The sequence below is a fragment of the Lepidochelys kempii genome, chromosome 1 (genome assembly GCF_965140285.1).
Source record: "Lepidochelys kempii isolate rLepKem1 chromosome 1, rLepKem1.hap1, whole genome shotgun sequence".
Taxonomy (NCBI): Eukaryota; Metazoa; Chordata; order Testudines; family Cheloniidae; genus Lepidochelys; species Lepidochelys kempii.
The window spans coordinates 159,367,407-159,389,547 of NC_136380.1; the positions used below are offsets into that span (position 1 = coordinate 159,367,407).

The window sequence follows — 22,141 nt, forward strand, 5'->3', positions numbered from 1 at the left end:
CCCCATGCAAATCCCAGCCGTCTGTGAAGGCCACACAGGCGGCAGCTGCAGCCCTGTCTACACTAGGGAAACTGAGGGGCGGGCAACGGGCCAGGAAAGGCAACCACCCTGCCGGTGGGTGCGGTGTTGTGCCTCACACACAGCACCGCAGGAGAAGAGGGGCTTGGGGACGGGGTCAGGGCAGCGGGGACGTGAGGAGGGAGCTGGTCACTTGGCAGCTGGAGGGGGAGGGCGGGGGGAGCAGAGGCGACCCCGCCCCCAGCTTGCTCTTTTCACCAGGGGGCGGGGCTGCACCCCTCCATGTCCCCGCCTCCCTCTGGCGCGAGGGAGAGGGCGGGGCGGACTCCCTGCGGCTTCTAGCCCCGCCCCTAGCTGATCCCAGAGGGCCGGTGGCGGTTGATCGAGGAGGCGGCGCTCAGTCAAGGCGGGGGAAGGAGAGGGGGGCGGGGAGCACCAAAAAGTTCATCCGTTGGCGGCGGTTGCGCGAACCCCGCCCCCCCACCTGCTTGAGGCGGTGTCGCCGGGGACTCGGAGTCTCGGCCCCGCCCCCCGGGCTGCTGGGAGGGGGCGCCGCCTCCGCTCTGATTGGCTCAGCCGCGGGGCCGCCTGAGCGCGCGGCCGGGCATCCCTGCGGCAGCCCCACCTCGCGCCCCTAGGCACGTGAGTTATCCGGGCCAGCCGGCGGGAGCCTCGATCCCGCTGCTAGAGCGGCTGAGGCGTGTGGGCTCAGGCCGCTCTAAGGTGCTTTCCCGCCCCTGACGTGTGCGTGCGTGCGTGCGCGCGCGCGCCGGCTCGCCCAGCGCCCGTCTGGGTCCGCCCTTGCCCCGCGCGCCGGCTCTGAGCGCCCCAACCGTGTGCGTGGGGCTCGTGATGGGGGAGGCGCCTGTTAACGCCAGCACTTCCCCCCCCGTCCACAAGTCCCTACAGCGCGGGGGGGGGGGGCACAGCGTTGGCGGGGGGTTCTGCGCAGTGACGGGCGAAGGGAAATATTTGGACCGTTGTAATTCAAATGCATGGATTGGAGCCGCAGGGACGGGCGTAGCCGGGGTGGCTGCTCTGAGACAGCCCTCCGGAGCCAGCGGCCCCGGTCCCGCAGTCCTTTCCGGAGAGTAGAGCTTGCTCTGTCCAGCCTTGTTGCACGTGGCGCTTGCCCCGGGGGGACCTTCTCCTCCCCCCCCCCCCCCCCCCGTGGCAGCGGGCTGGCCCCTGTTGGGTGCAGCTCGGGCTCCGTTAAAACGAAGAATCGCGGTTATTCAGAATGTGAATTTGATTGTGTTGTTAATTATTCCGAAATCGGGCAACTTATTAATGCAGTGTTTGAAAGTGAAAGACTGCCTGCGCAGAGCCCAGCCGGGGTGGGGTGGGGTGGGGTGGGGTGGGGGTGGGGGGGGGGCGGACTCAGGGCAGGTCTGGGACCATCCCCGCGTTCTGCGCCCGGGGTCCCGAGTCCGTGACACTGAGCCGTACAAGCCGGTGTTGCGGCGGCGCGGGCACGGTTGCCTTTTGTTAGAGGCTCCTTTCACGGGGTAACGTTTTCAGGTGTGTCAGCGGCTTGGGAAAAGGGTAGTTAGTTAACTTGTGTTCCTTTTGCTAGCAGTTTCTCTAGGCAAACTACAGACATATTGTCCGCAAATGCGTTGAGTACCCATTTCATTTCACTTCATGGTGTTGACAGAGGGAGAGAAACCGATTTAGGTCCCATTTCCTCACGCCTCTGCCTAAGGCCTAGTCTTCACATAGATTTGGTATTGGTATTGGGTTGCTTGGGGATGAGGGTCTTTTACCAGTATATAGTTATACCAGTACAAGCGCTTAGTATGAGCCCATTTATCCTGGTATACAGGTGCTTATATCAGTATAGCTTAGCCCCCTTTCTGTATGGCAGTGATTCTCAAATTTTTTTAGGGGTGACCCCTTTCATGTAGCAAGCCTCTGAGTGTGACCCCTCCCCCGAATCAATTTAAAATGCTTTTTAATATGCTTAACACCGTTATAAATGCTGGAGGTAAAGTGGGGTTTGGGGTGGAGTCTGACAGCTGGCGACCCCCCATGTAAGAACTTCACGATGCCTTGAGGGGTCCTGACCCTCAGTTTGAGAAGCCCTGCGGGAATAAGCTATACTAGTATAAACAGATTTATATCAGTATAACGGTGGCTGCACTTGTGTGTACCGCTTGAATTATACCAATATTGTTAAAGAGGTGCAACTTTTGTGTGTAGACAAGGCCTGTGTGTGGGCAAGATTAGGCCATAGAGTCTGAAAGATATTATCCACCCAGTTATAAAAAGATGGTTGTTTTCATAAGAGAAATTTCTGAAAATCTAGTAACAAAACTACTCTGTACTTTAAAGGATTTTAAGTAATGGCCCCTGGAAACAAATTCAAGTATTCTGAACTGATATTACTGTGTGAATGGGAAGAATGCCTTTTTGTAGGGAAATGCATGGAGGAATTTTGTGATCACATTGCAGAACACTTGAAAGATTATCGACAACATCCTCTGGAAAGAACAGGTAATATATCTGTCTCATTCACCATACAAATAATACTGCAGTTTTTAAGATTTTTGTACTTTGGCCCTGATCTTGCACTGGCTCTGTGCGGGTAGAATGAAGTCAATAGAACTCTATGTGTGTGCTGGTGACTACCTGCACAGTCACTTGCAGGACTGGGGCCTATTTTTGTTTTTTTATTTGCATCTGATTTTGCTGGTTTTCTCTTTTTCTAAAGATATAGTACTAAAATAGAAATAATGCTAATGCAGGTGAAGTCATGAATCAGAAGTTTAAACTCAGTTTCTTCTTGAATTAGGGCTAAAGTGTGGTGTGTGTTTTGTTTTGTTTTTAAATTGGTAGTCTCAAAAAAGAATTTTTAGCTTTCTGGAGCTTATGTGTTACTTAAGATTTGTAACTTTAAGGTGGAGGTTGGAGAAATCAACTTAGAGGTAACTTGCCCTTTGGTTGTAACTGTTTTCTGTGAATAAATAAACAGTATTTAGTTGCTCCTGTTATATATCTTGCATCTTTCTTCCAATTACAGTTACTTACAAGAAAAACTTAGAAGTTGTGTCCCACAGAAAATTATAAGCAGTCTATGTAGACTGTAATAGCAATAGTAGAGTAGATATTTTTAATATTGCTACTGTAGCTCTTATGAATCCTGACCTTTATTCTTAACACTGTTTTCACATGTTTAATTGCTGGTGTAGATACTAGACTGAGTTTAATTAAAGGTACAGTAAATAGAAAGTAAAATTGAACCAACAACAATATGCACTCAGTGCCTCCACTATGCAAACTAATGGTATTTTAGCTCATACATAAGTAAAAAAGCTAATTTTTACAAAATTCTGTATTGGTCCTCTGAAACCACTGAGCTTGTCCTGGTGCTTTGGTGCTCCAGAATGAGTAATTCTATGGTGTTACAGCTGTGTATAACCTACTGGAGTACTGGTCATTAGAGACTCAAGTAATTTCTGTGTTAATTTTTGTTTTGTTGCCTTATTACATGCCTTATTTTCCTGCAATTGAATCGATGTGTGCAGATCCTTGGATGGAGTCCCTTTCAAATTTAGAAACTCTGCCAACTCACTGGATTGAAACAAGTAGGCAGAACAGAGTGATGACCATGTGAAAACCTGCAAACTAAAAATACCTGATACAGAAACTGGCTGTTTGGCATTCTTAACAGTGTCCTTTTGAATTCAAGATTTGCACTGTCAAAAATCAAATATTGTGCAACACTCAAATATCCAAACCAAAATTATCTGAAACAGATATATCCTCTTCTTCCTGTGTCTTGGAATTTCCTTTGTGTTTCCATACTTATTCATTGTGCCCATTACCTTTGAATAATCCAGTTTGTACTATACAACTAACTACTCAAGTGGGTTCAGGAAAGATTATTGAATAATTAAAAGTTTGGTTGACTGTTATACAGGCTGGAGTGCAATTGATTGTAAAATTTGAAAACACAACCAAGATTTTTGGAGCAAGGACTGTCATTTGCTAAAAGTCCAGTGCCTAAGAATAAAGCCTCAAGTCTTTTACTATTATTTATATTGTGGTAATGTGTGATCAGTTATATGCAGCATTCTTGTAGCCATGTTGGTCCCAGGATATTACAGAGACAAGAATATTACTTTGCCCAACTTGTCTTTTTAATAGTAATCAATAGCACTGTAGAACTGTTCAATAGACTTTACTCAGACATTCTAAGCCCAGTGCTCTCTTTCTGGGGAAATTCCACTTGTTAACTTGTTGGGTATACTAGAATTGTCTGAGTTTTGAGAAAGTGAAAAATCTTGTTTATTGCTGAGGCTTAAAATCTTCAGATACTTAATTATCTGAACACAGCTGTTATCCATCACTCTACTAGTTTTACCTATGGCTCAGTAGATCATCACCTAAAATGTAAGTAATAGTTATCTTCTGGTATCTTCTTGAAGATTGTCACACACAGTTCCTAATTTAATACAACATTCCATGAAACAGTATTTCTTTTTTTTGTGTTTAGAGCAGTACCAGTGTTGGTGGAGAAATTGTGAATTTTTGGCTACAGGTCCCAGGGAGCTGGTAACCCATGTAAATTTTCATAGTTACCACACCAAGTTGAAATTCTTAGGCTCTCAATTAAGTGCATCGCACCAAGATTGGCCAGCATGTTCCCAGAACAGCCATACCCAGAATCAGATACCAAGGATTTCAGAGATGTATGTTTGCCATTGGGAGAATTGTGATGTAAGTGAAGTGAATGTTTCCTTTCTTGTCTCCTAACTCTACCTTAACTGTCCCCATCTCCAGGACCTGGAAAAGGGAATACCACTCAATAATAAATGGTAAAACCTCTATTTCCTCTTCATATCTTCCACCTTGGGGAGAGGGATAGCTCAGTGGTTTGAGCATTGGCCTGCTAAACCCAGGGTTGTGAGTTCAATCCTTGAGGGGGCCATTTAGGGTTCTGCGGCAAAAATCGGGCATTGGTCCACCTTTAAGCAGGGGGTTGGACTAGATGACCTCCTGAGGTCCCTTCCAACCCTGATATTCTATGATAAGTAGAAGTGGTAATTATTGTGATAGTGTTTGCCAAAGAATATACTGTATGTAAACACCATTTATTTTAGCATATGCAACCAATTTACTTTAAATCCAAGTATTTTTCCTTTTGTTAGAACTAAAATGACTTTTTTCCCACTGCACTGCTTTTTATGTGTTTTAGAAATATATCATACAAAATTAGAATATTTCTGGTTACTTTACAAGCTAATGAATATGCCATCAACCTAGCTAAGAGACCCACTGTATTTACTTTGTCCATTTTCTGGAACAAAAATTAGACAAGAATATCTATTTTCTCAGACATTGCAGCCTTTTAATGATTCTGGAACTGGATGGCTCAGAGGATTTGTTAATGAGTCTTTCATCTTTAAGTCACTAATTCAAATCTGACATAGCCTGGGAGTAACTGAAAAATGTCAGCTTCTGACAGCTCTTTGGTGGAATATGGAAAATTAATTAGTGGTCTCCATCCAATTCCTAGTGGACAATGTCTGTATCAAGAGTCGTTTGCGGTGTTGTTGTACCCCTGTTGGCTGTTGAGGAAGAGCTCTTGGTAAGCTTGAAAGCTTATCTCTTTCACCAGCAGAAGTTGGTCCAATAAAAGATATCACCTCACCACTTTGTCTTTCTGTATCAAGAGAACGATTACATTTACACCAATTAATATCCTCTTTGCCAGTGTTAGCATAGTTAGTAATGACTGAATGGGCTCTGAAACTAAACTACCTTTTGCCCCTTAGAAGTATTCATCCTAGCAGAGTAGGACCATATTTGTAGGGCAGTGTGGGGAAGCACTGGTGTGTCATCTTTGGCCCCCTAAACTCAGTTCTTGTCAATGGGCATTATCTTTGAATCCATTGGATTGGAGCCCTGCAAGTGACACTCCATCGGGAAGAGGACTCCTTAGGCATACCCTTTAGATTGAGAACACTGAGCAAGGTAGGCTTCAGACAACCTTCCTTCACTACTACCTCTTTTTTTAAAGGTTGTTGCCCCTCTCCAGGTTGGTTTTCATGAAATTTACAAACATCAATCTTTGACTCAATTTACTTATTTGTTTTTAAACTATTTAAGAATAGAGAATTAGATTAAAACAAAAGATTTGGCATGCAGAACACAAACGCTATGAAACTCAGTCTGAAAATCTCACCTAGATAGGTTCACTTCAAGTTTAATTCTACAAAATTAAAAATAAGCAGACACTTACATTTCTAAAAGAGCTCTCTCTCCCCTTCCTGCCCCCCACTCTTTTGGCCTCTCAGCTTTTCAAAGTCATATGGTTTGAGGAGTCTCAAGTACCTCCTCCCCTCAGCTTTCAGTTGTTTCTCTTTGTGACCATTTTTCTTTGCAAAGGTGTGCCAATTCTGGTTGAGGGTGCAAACAATTATCCTGATTCTTCACTGAAGTCCATGAGATGTCCCCCCATTGACCTCACTGGTGCTCTGCAGAGGCACAAAGGTCTGCCTGCATGGAGTTTATTGCTGAATTTAAGTCAGTGTCATGTTTGAACAAACGTACTTATCTTGAGGGAGTGAATAGTTTCCATTCTCTGTATAATGGCTATTGTCCCATGTTTTTATTAACATTCCCCCTATCTAGCACTGGAGGTATTTCCCAATTTCTTCTCTCAAGAAGTAGTATTTCACAAGCCCTTTTATCTTAGTCTGCCTAGAGGGTGACTGGATCCTGGTGTGTGTGTCCTCTCTATTTAAAAAAAACCCTTAATGTTTATGGGAGTTGTTCTAATGGAGTGGTAACTTCATTTTCCGTTTAGCATATTTTCAGTTTTTATGGGTAATTGGTGTTTTTTGTATGTTTTTTTTTCACTTATTAAGATGAAATATACCCTTTAATTTTATTTCTTTCTATACATGTTCCTTCAAGCTTAAACTGCTCTTATGGATTTTATTAATTAAAACAGTGTTTCCCAACCTGGTAGGCAGGCTAGACTAGTCCAGAAAGGTGAGGTAAGATGCAAAACAAAAGAGAAGAGAGTGGGTGCAGGGAAAGCTGCTAACCTCTTCCACTCCCATTGCAAATGTGATCCCAGAGCTACGGATAAAGTCCTCCTTGAAAATCACCCATTTTGCCTCCCAGCTTCTGTGGTGGCTTCTAATGTATCAAACTGCGGATCAACTTAATGGTACAAACTATCTGGCTCAGGCAGCAGCTCTTAAATTTCTCTCTGTCTCCTCCACTGCAGCAACACTTAAATCTAAAGTTACTGAGGTGATGTGCAACACGCCACCTATGCCCACTCTGAGGAGCCTGCACTAGTAGGTTTCTGGTGAATGGGAGAATGTAGGGGGGAAGCAAAAAAATAAGGAAAAAGAAAGAAACTAGGGAAAAAAGAGAGATAGGAAAAACAATTTTAAAAAATGAGAATAGGTAAAGAAATAAGGAGAGTCAGTGACAACTGTACCAGGGCATAGTGCGATGGGATGGTGAGGGCTCCTATTTGCTAACCCATCAGAAGAGGGGGCTTCCAATAAAAGAAAAGTTGGGAGCCACTGGACTAAAATAGACTGACTTTATCTTTAAGCTACTACAATTAAGGCCAAATTCAGGATCTGGTATATGTGGAAGCAACTCTGGTATGTTCAAAATTAGGGCTGTCAAGCAACTAAAAAAATTAACTGTGATTAATCGTGTAATTAATTGCACCGTTAAAGAATAATAGAATACTATTTTGATGTTTTCTACATTTTCAAATATTTTTTTCAATTACCACACAACACAAAGTGTACAGTGCTCACTTTATATTTTATTATTTTTAATTACAAATATTTGCAAAGTACAAAACAAAAGAAATAGTATTTTTCAATTCACTTAATACAAATAATGTAGTTCAATCTCTTTATCATGAAAGTTGAAGTTACAAATGTAGAATTATGTACAAAAATAACTGCACTCAAAAAACAAAACAATGTAAAACTTTAGAGTCTACAAGTCTACTCAGTCCTATTTCTTGTTCAGCCAATCGCTCAGAAAAACAAGTTTGTTTACATTTGCAGGAGATAATGCTGCCTGCTTCTTGTTTACAATGTCACCTGAAGTGACAACAGGTGTTTGCATGGCACTGTTGTAGCTGGTGTCACAAGATATTTACATGCCAGATGTGCTAAAGATTCATATGTCCCTTCGTGCTTCAACCACCATTCCAGAGGACATGTGTCCATGCCGATGGCGAGTTCTGCTCAATAACAATCCAAAGTAGAGTGGACCGACGCATATTCATTTTCATCATCTCAGTCAGATTCCACCAGCTGAAGGTTGATTTTCTTTTTTTGGTGGTTCAGTTCTGTAGTTTTTGCATCAGAGTGTTGCTCTTTTAAGACTTCTGAAAGCATGCTCCACATCTCATCCCTCTCAGATTTTGGAAGGCACTTCAGATTATTAAACCTTGGGTCGCGTATTGTAGCTATCTTTAGAAATCTCACATTGGTACTGTGACGTTCCCCTGGTGTTATCCAGATCAGTGATCTGCTACGTCACTCCAGTCCTTGACTCTGGGAGCCAGCCTTACCGTGCTCTGCTGTGAGAACCCCCACTCCTGGGCTGTTCACGCACAGCCTCTGGCCTGTAAGCTACTCCTTGGATTGTGCAACCGAATGACACTAGCCAATATCTCCGGTCCCAGACACAACCCTAGAAACCTCCATCTTGCAGTGTCCAGTTATGCCCGCTGGACGCTGCAAGCTTATATGAGTTTGTCAATTTAACAAAGAAATTGATATGTACCAAGCTTGTTATCCCAAGGGGAGTCTCTGACACACTTCAAACCAAACGCACTGCTTCAGGTAGAATAAACAAACATATTTATTAACTATAAAGATAGATTTTAAGTGATTATAAGTCAAAGCATAACAAGTTGTATTTGGTCAAATGAAATAAAAACAAAATGCATTCTAAGCTGATCTTAACACTTTTAGTGCCCTTACAAACTTAGATGTTTCTCACCACAGGCTGGCTGGTTGCCCTTCAGCCAGACTCTCCCCTTTGAACAGCGCTTCAGTCGCTTGGTGGTGATATCTGTAGATAGAGGTGGAGGAGAGAGGAAGAGTATGGCAAATGTCTCTTCCTTTTATCATGTCCTTTCTTCCCTCTTGACTTTGCCCCCCCACCCGCCCCTTCAGATTCAGGTGAGCATTACCTCAGCGCAGTCCCAAACTGACCAAAGGAGGTGGGTGACTCAGTCGAGAGTCCGACAGATCCTTTGTTGTTGCCTAGACCAGTGTCCTTTGTTCCTGTGAGTCTGGGCTGGATTTGTCCCATACGTGCCCTGATGAGGTGTGAACTGCTCCTCTGTTCTTGGAGAGTTTTTGCCTGGGCTTGCTTTAAGCCATGTGGACACATTTTCAGCCTCATAACTATATACGTGAAATTACAACCTATAACGTTACTATAACAAAGATTACTACTATAACATTACTGTAACAACAGTGCACAGTGCATCATGAGCCTTCTGAAGACGCCCAACATGACAAACTTTGCATTAGATACCACACTATCACATTATAAGGATGAACTTGGGGGTGCTGGGTGTTCCTGCAAGGTACAGAACATCACAGGTACCTTCTTTGCATTTTATCAAATCTGAAGTGAAAGTGTTTTTAAAACGAACAACAAGTGCTGGGTCATGACTATAACATGAAATATATGGCAGAATGTGGGTAAAACAGAGCAGGGGACATACAATTCTCCCCCAAGTAGTTCGGTCATAAATTTAATTAACGCTTTTTTTTTTTTGCCATGTCATCTGCATGGAAGTATGTCCTCTGTAATGGTGGCTGAACAAGAAGTAGCACTGTGTGGACTTGTAGGTTCTAAAGTTTTACATTTTGTGTTTTGAGTGCAGTTCTGTAACAAAAAAATTCTACATTTATGAGTTGCATTTTCACGATAGAGGTTGCACTGCAGTGCTTGTATGAGTGAATTGAAAAATACTATTTCTTTGTTTATCATTTTACAGTGCAAATATTTGTAATAAAAATAATATAAAGTGAGCACTGTACACTTTGTATTCTGTGTTGTAACTGAAATCAATATATTTTGAAAATGTAAAAAAAGTCCAAAAATATTTAATAAATATCAATTGGTATTCTATTGTTTAAAAGTGCAATTAATCACAATTAATTTTTTTAATTGTGATTAATTTTTTGAGTTAATTGCATGAGTTAACTGAGATTAATCGACAACCCTGTTCAAAATTTCTTCCATAGATGAGGCACCATTTACTCTCTGTAAATTCTCTAGAAATCACTTCTATTAGTGTGTCTTTTGTTTTTTGTCATTTGATTTCCTGCCAATACTGTCCATCATTTCCATGGTTCCATTTTGTCCTCAGGTTACCTACAACAACCCAGAATGGTTTTATCGGCATGTTGCCATGCATGCATACTCTACTGAGAGAGAAAACATTTCAAGTAACAAGAAAGCTGTTTGTTGTTGTCACTGGAAAGGTAGCTCACATTCTATCTTTAATTTACAAAATATGGAATATTGCCCTAGTAGTTTCACTGCCACTATTAAATTTACTGAGTGTTTCATGAAGCACAGGAATATGTTAGATATCTTCATACAGCCCTTTTCCAGCAATCTTAAATAATTAAAGTACTTTACCTACATGTATGCTCCCTGATTAATTTAAATGGATTACACTAGCAATACCAAATCACTTTATTAAAAGCCTAGTATGCCAGAGTCCAGTCCTTCAAGGTTCTGAGCACCCTCAATTCCCATTTGACCTCAATGGGCGCTGAAAACTTTCAGCACCCACAGGCTTGGGGTCCTACATCGAAGGCATGTTTTTGAGTTTAGAGTAACAATTTTGCAGCCCTAAACCTTTTTCACACTTTGTAAGAATGCAAAAACAGTAATTTAATGGGCATTCTGCACATAACTTCAATGGGAATTTTGCCTAAGCCAGTGATCCCCGAACTGTGGGGCATGTCCCCCTAGGAGGGGCATGGAGGAACGTTCAAGGGGATGCGTGGTGGGGCCCAGGCCAGCCTCCACAGGAGGTGTGGAGGGAGCGCCAGCCTAGCTCCACTGCCCACAGCCTAGCTCCACTGCCAGCCATAGCTCCATTCTGCCCCCACTCCAGCTCTGCCCTCATTCCCCCTCCACCCCACCTCCAGGTCAGCTCTGCCTCTAGCTCCTCCCCCATCCTCAGTTCTGTCCCTAGCTCCGCCGTCAGCTCAAGCTCCTCTGCTAAGGAAACCTTGGCTGAGGAGTAATGTGGGGGTTGGGGAGTGTAGACAGGAAAAGTTTGGGCAACACTGGCCTAAGCCAAGGCCCACTGAAGTCACTGGGAATCCTTCCATTGATTTTTAGTAGGCTTTTGAACAGGACCTGTGTAGCATTTGCAGAACTGAACTCTTTGTAGTGTTTGCAGTAGTAATGTTCTGACTTCTCCTAAAAACATTTTAGTTGTGCTCCTCTAAAAACGTACTGGTGGACTATATATAATACAGTCTTTCCTGTTTGTACTCAAGAGAAAATAAAGTGCTCATGTGCAGCTGTTCTGTAATCTTATGTAGTGTGTGTTTTTAGATTGTTCAGGAACTTTTAAAGGAAAGCACAAGCTATGGGATCACTTAAGAACCCACACTCAAGAAAGAGTGGTGGCCTGTCCCTCTTGTGGAGCGATGTTCTCCAATAATACCAAGTTTTTTGATCATGCCAAGCGACAGGTTTCAGAGGATCGTAAGTGGATTTGCTCTATTTCCGTGTTTACGTTTATTTAGGGATTTACTTTTGGGCTGCTTTATAACAGTACATATATAACACCTATTATTATTTTTCAGAAGTGTCAATTAAATGCAAAATTGACTTTAGGAAGGAAATTATCTTCCTGAAGCATGGAAGTACTTTTGGCTTTGCAATGATTGCTTGACATAAATGATGAATTGGGGTAATGGGGGAGAGAGAGAGAGCACTCACAGATGCATATTTAAATATAGTGGGCTCTCCACCTGATAGTTGTGGCATTACATTGTAAGAATAGAGATTGCCTCTGACTCCATGCCCATAGCTTCTCAGGGCAACTGCATTCCACTGGAACAATGAAACTGATGACCAATAGAAGAGGCTGTTGAATGCCAGAGTCAGAACTCTTAAAGGAGCTGGACTTAAATTACGGAATTCATTTGTGAAAGTGATCTGAATAATCATGGCACTAAGCACTCTCAGAACTAAATGCAACACGCTCTTGAGCTTAGATTTTACTCAGTATGTTCTTCGCTGCGTCACATTCTCCTACCCCCCCTTTCAACAAACCATAAACTAATCACGATATTTTTTCTACAGGCCAGGAAGGAAGAGAGATTTTTGTTTTTTTAATTACTTGGAAAGTGCTCAGGTACTATGGATGCTATGGTGATGGGGTCTATATAAGTACTCAAAACAAAGTTCAAAAACTTGGCAGGTTTCAAACTGTTAATATTTTTTAACAGATTAATTTTATTCCTAACAAGACAACAATGTATTGCTAATTAAAATTCTGCAATTACCCTAAACCAGATTTTTTCTGAAAACCATCAGGAATACAAAATACTGAAATTGTCCCACTGCTGCCAGTTTAGTTATCAAATTGACAACCCTAATCTATGTGTTTTAAAAATAGATCAATAAATTTCTATTGCATCACTGATCAGTTCCCATTAAATTTCAGAACAAGTATTTGTTTGTCAGAATTGTGACAAACACTTTGCCAATGAGAGATTACTACGAGACCATATGAGAGTACATGGTGAGTCAGAGCTTTTTAAAATAAATTTTCCACTAAACTGTAGCACAACCATAGATAGATGATAGTATTATTAAGATATCTTTTCATATGTCAGCTGAGAGAAGCAGTATACAGACTCAAGGCAATTATGATACAATTGTAGAGAAACAGAAGTCTTACTATCCGATTAAGTGAGCTGTAGCTCATGAAAGCTTATGCTCAAATAAATTGGTTAGTCTCTAAGGTGCCACAAGTACTCCCTTTTCTTTTTGCAAATACAGACTAACATGGCTGTTACTCTGAAACCTATCAGATAGATAATTCATATGAGATGGGTTTTCTCCTCTTTGCATGCTTTGATAAATACAGGGGGGTAGCTCCCTTTGATGAACACCTAGCCAGCCAGTTAGCTGTAAAATCCCTCTTGGTGGTAGTTCTCTACTTGCTTTACCTGTAAAGGGTTAAAAAGTCCCCCAGGTAAAGAAAAAAAAAGTGGACACCTGACCAAAAAAGCCAATGGGAAGGCTAGAACTTTTTTAAATTGGGGAAAAAAACTTTCCCTTTGTCTGTTCTCTCTGGGCTGCAGGGACATGGAGCAGCAATGCTATAAGCAGGAATGCTGTGTAAGGTTTGAACCAGGTATGAAAAACTATCTTCCATACCTAGAAGGAATCATTTGGATAGGGAACGTTTAGATAAACGTGATCAGGTTTATTTCAGCTTGTGGATCTCCTCTGTGCTAATCCCCGATGCTTTTGTTTGCTTGTAACCTTTAAGCTGAACCCCCCAAGAAAGCTATTTTGGGTGCTTAATTTTTTGAATTGCTCTTTTAAAATCTAGTAAAAGCCTAAGTTCCAAATGTATTATTTTCTTTTTGTTTTTAATAAAATTGATCTTTTTTAAAAACGGAATTTGGATTGTTGTGTCCTAAGAGGTTTGTACCTATGCTGTTTGATTAGCTGGTGGCAACAGCTAATTTCCTTTGTTTTCTTTTCAGCTCTTCCCTGGAGGGGGTGTGTGAAGGGGTTTGAGGGTACCCCACAGGGAGAAATTCCCAAGTGCTCCTTCCTGGGTTAAAGGGGTTTTTTTTTTGCATTTGGGTGGTGGCAGCATTTACCAAGCAAAGATAAGAGAAAAGCTGTAACCTTGGGAGTTTAGTACAAGCCTGGAGTGGCAAGTATTAATTTTTAGAATCCTTACTGGCCCACACCTTCCGTACTCGAAGTGGCAGAGTGGGGATTCAGCCTTAACACGTGCCCATTTGTTTAGGGCTTTCTCCTCTTCATGTCCTCACTTGACTACAAAGTTTGAGTATTACAGTTCTCTCTTAGGGTTTGTCTTCATGGGGAGGTTATTCTGGAGTAAGATAGGGTATAAATTTAAAGTGCTAAACCTATTCTGGAATAAGAGTGACTTTCTGTAATTTAGTTTAATTAACTTTCCAAGTGGATTAAGCTCAATAAGAAAAGGGCACTCTTATTCCGGGATAAGTGTGTCCACATATGGAGCTATCTAGCAGTAGCTAATGAGGAATACCTTATTCATCAGTTGTTATTCTGGTCAATTTCCCCATCCAGACAAGCGGTTAGCATGAGCACATTATACCAACCGTACATATTTTATATTGGCTGCCCATAAAGCGTCAGATTATAAAATAACACATTTCTTTAAACTCCCACCAAAATGTAGATCCTGCCTACATTCAAAATTTCCTGTTGCATGCACTCTCAGAACATCCACCTTTTACGAATTCCCACCATTGTGCCATAAGCAAGTAGGCAATTATGCCTTTGTTTTACTAGGCCCTAGAGAGTGAAACAAACTCCCCCTTCCCCTCTGAAATTTGTTTCTCTCTCCATCTACCTTTTGAAAATATCTCAAAACACCTTTTCACATACACGTTTATTGGAATGCCCACTGTTTGGGCCATATTTATTACCCCTCCGTTCTCTTTCTTTTCCCCTCTTTTTTCTTACGCATTGTATACCCAAATTAGCTTTAGTTGTTAATTTTAGTGTGAATGGATTTTTCTAAATGTTTTTATCATATTGCACTGCAGACTGAGTGTCTTGGCAAAGGAGTGACATAGAAATAAAAGTATTGTTATTTCTCCAGTTACCCATGTTACATGTCCATTTTGTGACATGGTATGTACAAGTGTCTCCTCTCTGAAAGCACACATCAGATTCCGACACTGTGATGAACGCCCTTTCCACTGTGATCTCTGTGAAAGTAGGTAAGAAGATTTGGAACTCTTAGCTAATCAACAGAAGTGTGGAAATAATTCAATGTTCAATGAATGTAGGAGGTAACAAAGATAAGAAACTTTCAACCCTTAAAATAGCCACCATTTGCTTAAATAAATAAATAAATAGGTAGTCTGATGTATTAGTCTGCTGGAACACACAAAGGCATTTCTTGAACTTATGGTGGAAGTAGGATTCATACTTGGTTTCTTAGTGCCGAAAGATGTCTTCCAGGTAAGAGTTTGCATACTGTAAGAAAAGGTCATCAGTGATCAATTTAGACCATATTTAGAACCATTTATCTCCTCAATTGGGCAGCTGCAAGCGTTACTGGATATTTCTGTGAGAGTCAGATGCTCCTCTTCTGAATTGTCCTCCTGCTGCTGGATCATCTTACCCATTTCCTCTCTACCTCTATTTTTCTGCTCCCCACCTGATTCTCTAACTTCCTGGTGGCTCTCACAACCTTCTTTACTTTTTACAGTTCAATCAAAGGGAACACTGATGGTGGCATCACTGATGGAGCAAAGGGAGCAGGGCGTAATGATATAGGATACTTACATAAGTAGGCAGGGGTTGAATTAAATAGGGCCTTGAAAGGGAGAATAAGAAGTTTAAACCTGATGCAGGGATGGATTCCAGGAGAGATCAGATAAACGGATAACACTTTCATGTGCACGTTTTAGATAGACTGGAGGGAGTAATATGAATATTGGAGAGACTAGAGCGGAGGAAGTTTCTCTTATTATGACAACAGTTGATCAGCGCATGGACAAGAGTTTTAGAGGACAGAGAGGCATGGATGGATCATTGAAAAGTTATTGTTGAAAAAGTGGCAATATTTGGACATAGCCTGGATGCCTAGGAAGAAAGTAGAATCAGAGATTACCCCCAAACCATAATAATGAGACTGTTGGAAGTATATTCCCCTTTCACAGATTGTGAAATGGACGTAGAGAGGATAAGTGATTTGTACAAGGTCCCCTTCACTTATCATTGTCAGAGCCAGGAACAGAACCTAAGAATCTGTGACTCCCTCTCCTGTGCTTCAACCGCTAGATCACGGTTTCTCAACTTGTGGGTTGGAACCCAACACTGGGTACCTAGAATGTTTCCAAGGGTCACATGGCAGCTCCTGTTGTATGAGGCTGGCTGGGATCGCCTCCCTGCCCCAGGCACTGCAACCTTTGGGGTCCCAGCACCACTCAGGTTTGGCCTAGTTGTTATGACAGGAGTCTGGGTAGGCCAAATTTGAGTGAGTGGCACTGCAACCCCCTGAGCCAGATCACAACTCCACTCAGACTACTTTGGTCCAGTCAGGGGGGCAGGGCCAAACCTGAGTAGCACTGCAATCCCTGAGGTTGCAAAGCCTGGAACTGAGAGCCGAGCCCCACAGCACAGGAGCTGCCACTGTGGGGTGAGTGCCGGGCAGGACCCAACCTCCTCTCCCCCAGGTGAGTAGGGGCAGGATCCAAACAAAACCGTCCCAGGGCATCCACCCCAGACTATTTACTGGGTTGCAACGGGCCATAAACATTTTTAAAGGGGTCCTGAGCCCAAAAAAGTTGAGATCCACTGTACTAGACCACACCCTCTCTGCTATTTTTGCTGTTATTTGAACAGTAAAAGTAATTTGTTTCACCTGTATGCTCCTCAGTTTTAAGAATGCTTATGATCTTCATAAACATGTTGAAACACACAATGATTCAAATGCCTACAGCTGCGATGTAGAAGGATGTGTTTTTACTTCACGGACTTCACAGATCTTGAGACAGCATTACAAGAGAGCACATATGGTGGGTATTTAAAAAAGTAGACTGAAGTATCTTTTAATAGACAGTAGGGGCTGATTTTCAAAATGCATGTGTTCGTCCAAATACCCGACCTGTGCTTGCATCTAGGCTATTTGGGTGCATAAATTAACTGTACACAGTTGCATGTTCCCAATCTTGAAAACTGGGCCAATATCATGTTTTTCTTTCCTGTAAATCAACAAGCCAATCCTAGCCTGAGAAAATATTTGAAGGAATATACTTCTGTGTCAATTTACTGCACTCTGTCCCTAGAACTAGTACAGCACACTAAAGCAGAACTAGAACTGGTACATATTTATTACGTGGTTTTGAACTTGTCTGAGTTATAATCAGGGTCTGGCAAATGGGGCCCACGCCCATGGTGCTATAGCCAGGGAGTCACCACAAGGGGCTCGGGCTTCCCCTGGCTGACAGTGGTTGGACTTTTCTCTTCTCCTGCCCCTCCCCTGCGCTGCGCAGGAAGGCTTCTCGCTGCCCCTGTCCCCTTGGCCCCTCCCACACTCAGCCAGCTGGCTGAGGACTCCGGCTCTGCCCCAGCCCCAGGGAGCCCAGAGCAGTACAGCCCACCACTTGCTGCCCGGAGTGGAGCCGAGTCTCTCCCTGCCTGTGGCCCTGCACCACTTGGTCTCTGGTGAGGGCTGGCTGGGCAAGGGCCAAGAGGAGCGAAACTTCCACATGAGTGAGGGGAGGGCGGTGGGGAGGATCTGGGCTGAGCTGGAGGGGAGGGGAGACTTAAAGTGACTGTACTCACTGGTTTCAGAGTGGTAGCCATGTTAGACTATCGGCAAAAAACAGGAGTACTTGTGGCACCTTAGAGACTAACAAATTTATTTGAGCATAAGCTTTCGTGGGCTAAAGCCCACTTCATCGGATGCTCACTCTCTCAAACTTCCCTAACGTGCACACACACAGAGACTGGCTCTCACATACACTCTGTCTCTCTCACACATACAGTTTCACACTCCCCAACACACACTCTGTCTCTCACACTATCCCCCAACACACAGTCACAGGGCCATCCTTAGGCATATGCAGAATACGTAGCTGCGCAGGGTACCACATAATTTAGGGCACCAAATTTTGTGGTGGCCTAGGTAGCCGTATGCGGCGCTGGCTCCAGTGGCCAGCCCCATCTCCCGGCCAGCCCCCCTGCTCCTCCCCTGCCCTGCCCCCATTTGACCCCTTCCCCCAAGCCTCCACCCCACCCCTTCGCCTAAGCCCCCACATCGAGTGATGCGGCCTGCAGGATTAGTGGGGGTACTGGAGCCGGCAGAAGGGGTCGGGTCCACTCCCGCACACACCAGCGGCAGCGTCGGCGGGAAGCAGAGTGACCCGGTCCCAGCCTGCTCCACTCTGCCAGCTCCCAGCTGCGTTGCTCTGTTTCCTGCTGCCGCTGCTGGTGAGTGCAAGGTGGGCCTGACCCCTTCCTCCGAGCCCCCTCACCCAAGCAACAGAGCTGGGAGCTGGGAGAGCGGAGTGGGCTGGGGCTGGCCTGCTCTGCTTCCTGCTGCCACCACGGGGGCGGGCGCAAGTCCTGCTGCCGGCGCCAGGCCCCCCACAAATCCCCCACGCTGCCCTGCTGCTGCCCCCCACAGCTCCTGCCCTCACGGCCCTGCAGCCCTTGAGCGTAACGGGCCCCCCCGCCATGTGGAGGGGGCTGGCCCCCCAGCAGGGTGGCTGCTTCCCCCGCAAGGGGGGTGCAGGTGCTCGGGCTGCGTAGGTCACCACCATAGGTAGGCACGACCCTGCACAGTCTCACACACACTCACTCTCTCTCTCTCTCACACAGACTAGCTCTCACACCCACATATACTCTGCCTCTCACAGTCCCCCAACACAGATTGTCTCACACACACAGAGTCTCACACTCCCCAACACACACTTGAACACGATCCCCCAATACACAGTCACACACACACACTGGCGCACTCTCTGTCTCTGTCACACACTGGCTCTCTCTCTCACACACACACACACACTTGTATTATTATTGTTGTTATTACTGCGTGGTACTTCTGTCAAAATGTTCGTGGTGAGCCAGGTGTGGCGAGGGGCTGCAGGAGGGCCGTGGGCTGTGGCAAGATGCAGCCCCTATGTGACAGCACGAAGCCTGGCTTGAGCCGCAGGCCAAGCGCCAGGCACCACAGGCCACTGCAGCAGAAAAGAAGTAAGTGTGGCAATACACCATATACCATGACACCTGCGCTTCTGCTGACAGTGGCCTAGAAATTTGCTAGTTGTAGCAGTTACTCATTGTGACGTTATCGGATTAAAACATGATTTATTTGAGCATAAGCTTTCGTGGGTAAAAACCCCACTTCTTCAGATGCATGGAGTGAAAATTATATATGCCATCATGTGCCAGCAATGCCCCTCTGTCATGTACATTGGTCAAACTAGATAGTCTCTACGTAAAAGAATAAATGGACACAAATAAGACGTCAAGAATTATAACATTCAAAAACCAGTTGGAGAACACTTCGATCTCTTTGGTCACTCAATTACAGACCTAAAATTTGCAATTCTTCAACAAAAAAACTTCAAAAACAGACTCCAAGGAGAGACTGCTGAATTGGAATTAATTTGCAAACTGGACACAATTAACTTAGGCTTGAATAGAGACTGGGAGTGGATGGGTCATTACACAAAGTAAAACTATGTTTATTCCCCCCCTCCACCCCCACTGTTCCTCAGACGTTCTTGTCAACTGCTGGAAATGGCCCACCTTGATTCTCACTACAGAAGGTCCCTCCCCCCCTTCCTGCTGGTAATAGCTCACCTTAAGTGATCACTCTCTTGTTACAGTGTGTATGGTAACGCCCATTGTTTCATGTTCTCTATGTATATAAATCTCCCCACTGTATTTTCCACTGAATGCATCCGATGAAGTGAGCTGTAGCCCACGAAAGCTTATGCTCAAATAAATTTGTTAGTCTCTAAGGTGCCACAAGTCCTCCTTTTCTTTTAGTCAAAGTAAGTGGCTCATCAAGGGACACTTAACTCACAATGGACCATGGGAGACGCCCATCTACATTGAATGGACTTTCCTGTGGACATTCCATATGAAGTATAGGTAATGGCTGGGGGGGGCGAGGGAGCCCATAGGAGCCAGGGGTGATGTGTGGAGAGTAGGTGCCAAAATACAAATACAAAATCCCCCAGGGCACCATTTTCACTAAGGCTGACCCTGGTTTATAATGGCTGATGTCTTGCAATCCAGTGCTGTCCAGCTGATGTTTGTTTAAGCTGCAGTTGCTTAAGGGGAAGCCATAGATCCTGCTACCAGTAAAGACTGAGGTATCTGCAGTATAGTTTTAGATCAGAGAACTGCAATATTCAGTGGAGGTTATCTATCAAAAATGTGTACTTAGAAAATAATGTAAAATGTATTACAGGAGTATAACATATAGTTAATATTAAATTTTTCTTACTTTAATTTTACTCTTTGTATTTATCATCAACCTCAGTTACTGATTTCCACACCATCTTTTCCTCAGAATAATGGCAATCTAAAATATAAATGTCACATCTGTCAGAAATGTTTTTCCTGGTGTTATACATTGACTCTGCATCTTCGCAAGGCGCACAAACTCAGCTGTCATTCTCGCTTCAGGTATGTTATCAGTTCTTACCCAAAGCAAAAAATGAAATCTTTTTTTCTTGGCGGGGGGGGGGTTATTACCATCTAATTCTCAGTTTTAGAGAATGAGGAGATCTTCTAATAAAACATATTATGAATAGCTATCTCTTCCATGTATGTTCACATTCACAAAGTAGTTAATGCCATTGTGTTTGTTTCTTTGCATAAATTTCATTTCCTTTAACTACCATTTTATAAGTTGCAATTAATGACCTGGGTTTTAAATGCTAGCCGTTTTGGTTTAGTATGCATTTTTGTAGCTTTTTATTTGTATGCATGTATATAAAGCTACATTAATTTTTATTTTCATTACTTCAATTTTATTCTATTAGATACAAAGAAGATGATGATGGGTACTTGAGGCTGAATGTAGCAGTTTATAATGCTGTCATGGGTTTAGATCAGGGTCTGGAAAACAAGATGGCACCAAAGAAGTCTTCAGTAGTTCAAAACAGTACTGGAAAAGAGAGCTATGCCTCTTGTGAAAGAAGCCATTCATTAGTGGAACTACATTCCACAAGATGTCAGAGATGGTCACAAACTACTTCAGAAAAGGTTATGGTAGAATCAGAGACCTCCATTAAGGAGCCAGTGTATTTTGAACTTCAAACTACACCACAGTCATTTGAAAGCTCTGCTGCTCCCTCTGAACTTGATGAAACAATGACATTGAATACAAAGGAAAAAATAATAGAAATTGCAATGGGCTTGGGAATTCAGATTGCTGTTTAAGAAAAATGCATTTTCTTGGATTTTACCTTGGTCCCTATTTAGTACTCCTGGAAGAGTTCATTATTTTAACTAAATATGACATTTACAAAGAGTCTGCATTGTTTTCACTTGTCACATTTTGTATGTAACATTGTGTATGTATTTGTTAAATATGCTAAATAAACTAAATTTATTTTATCTGAATATATGATAGTATACCAGAAAGGTTTTGCTGTATGTTCAATATGCAATACTAACTCATCAAACAAGAAGGTATTGGATTTCATTAATCTGTGTGCTCTTGTAGCCTGTATATACAAAGGAAATAAAGCTATCCCTCAGAGGCAAAATTGTGAGCCAGTACCTAGACCAGAGGTGGGCAAACTACGGCCCATGGGCCACATCCAGCCTGTGGGACCCTCCTGCCCAGCCCCTGAGCTCCTAACCCAGGAGGCTAGCCCCCGGCCCCTCCCCTGCTGTTCCCCCGCAGCCTCAGCTCACTGTGCCGCTGGCGCAATGCTCCGGGCAGCGGGGCAGCAAGCTCCTGGGGCAGCGCAGCTGCAGAGCCCGGCCTGATGGTGCTCTGTGCTGCGCAGTGGCGTGGCTGGCTCCAGCTGGGCAGCGCGGCTGTAGAACCGGCAGCCACCGGTGCTCCAGGCAGCGCGGTAAGGAGGCAGGGAAGTTCGGGGTGGTGGTCAGGGGGTGGGGGTGTGGAGAGGGGTCGAGGTGGTCAGAGGGCAGAGAATGGGGGGGTTGAATGGGGGCAGGAGTCCCGGGGGGGGCAGTCAGGAAGGAGAGTGGGGGTTGGATGGGGTTCCGGGGATGGTCAGGGAGAAGGGGTGCTTGGATGGGGCAGGGGTCCTGGGGGAGCAGTCAGGAATGAGAAGAGGGGGTTGGATGGGGTGGTGGGGGGCAGTCGGGTGGGGGTTCCAGGGTCGGT

The 22,141-nt window shown here is 43.9% G+C and overlaps 1 protein-coding gene across 5 annotated transcripts; it reads left to right on the forward strand.

Annotated features, from left to right (window-relative positions):
- Positions 1 to 396: 396 nt before the first annotated feature.
- LOC140917383 (histone H4 transcription factor) lies at positions 397 to 21,883 on the forward strand. Of its 5 annotated transcripts, none has more exons than XM_078854495.1 (10): positions 397 to 660; positions 2,353 to 2,514; positions 4,517 to 4,740; positions 10,406 to 10,520; positions 11,614 to 11,766; positions 12,734 to 12,811; positions 14,906 to 15,026; positions 16,694 to 16,832; positions 20,318 to 20,463; positions 20,823 to 21,883. In XM_078854495.1, exons 2-10 carry the CDS (start codon positions 2,364 to 2,366, stop codon positions 21,220 to 21,222), a joined length of 1,527 nt encoding a protein of 508 aa, XP_078710621.1. In that variant the 5' UTR covers positions 397 to 660; positions 2,353 to 2,363; the 3' UTR covers positions 21,223 to 21,883. The 5 variants fall into 5 exon arrangements, with proteins under 5 accessions (XP_078710621.1, XP_078710620.1, XP_073216189.1 ...); XM_078854494.1 differs by lacking the exon at positions 397 to 660 and adding an exon at positions 681 to 741; XM_073360088.2 differs by lacking the exon at positions 397 to 660 and adding an exon at positions 1,387 to 1,539.
- The last annotated feature ends 258 nt before the right edge of the window (positions 21,884 to 22,141 follow it).

Bases quoted from the DNA above. Each gene is read 5' to 3' on its own strand.
- LOC140917383 (XM_078854495.1), top strand. From the start codon at position 2,364: ATGGCCCCTGGAAACAAATTCAAGTATTCTGAACTGATATTACTGTGT. The intron at 15,027-16,693 runs GTAAGAAGATTT...TATGCTCCTCAG, and splicing joins TGTGATCTCTGTGAAAGTAG to TTTTAAGAATGCTTATGATC. The intron at 20,464-20,822 runs GTATGTTATCAG...TTATTCTATTAG, and splicing joins AGCTGTCATTCTCGCTTCAG to ATACAAAGAAGATGATGATG.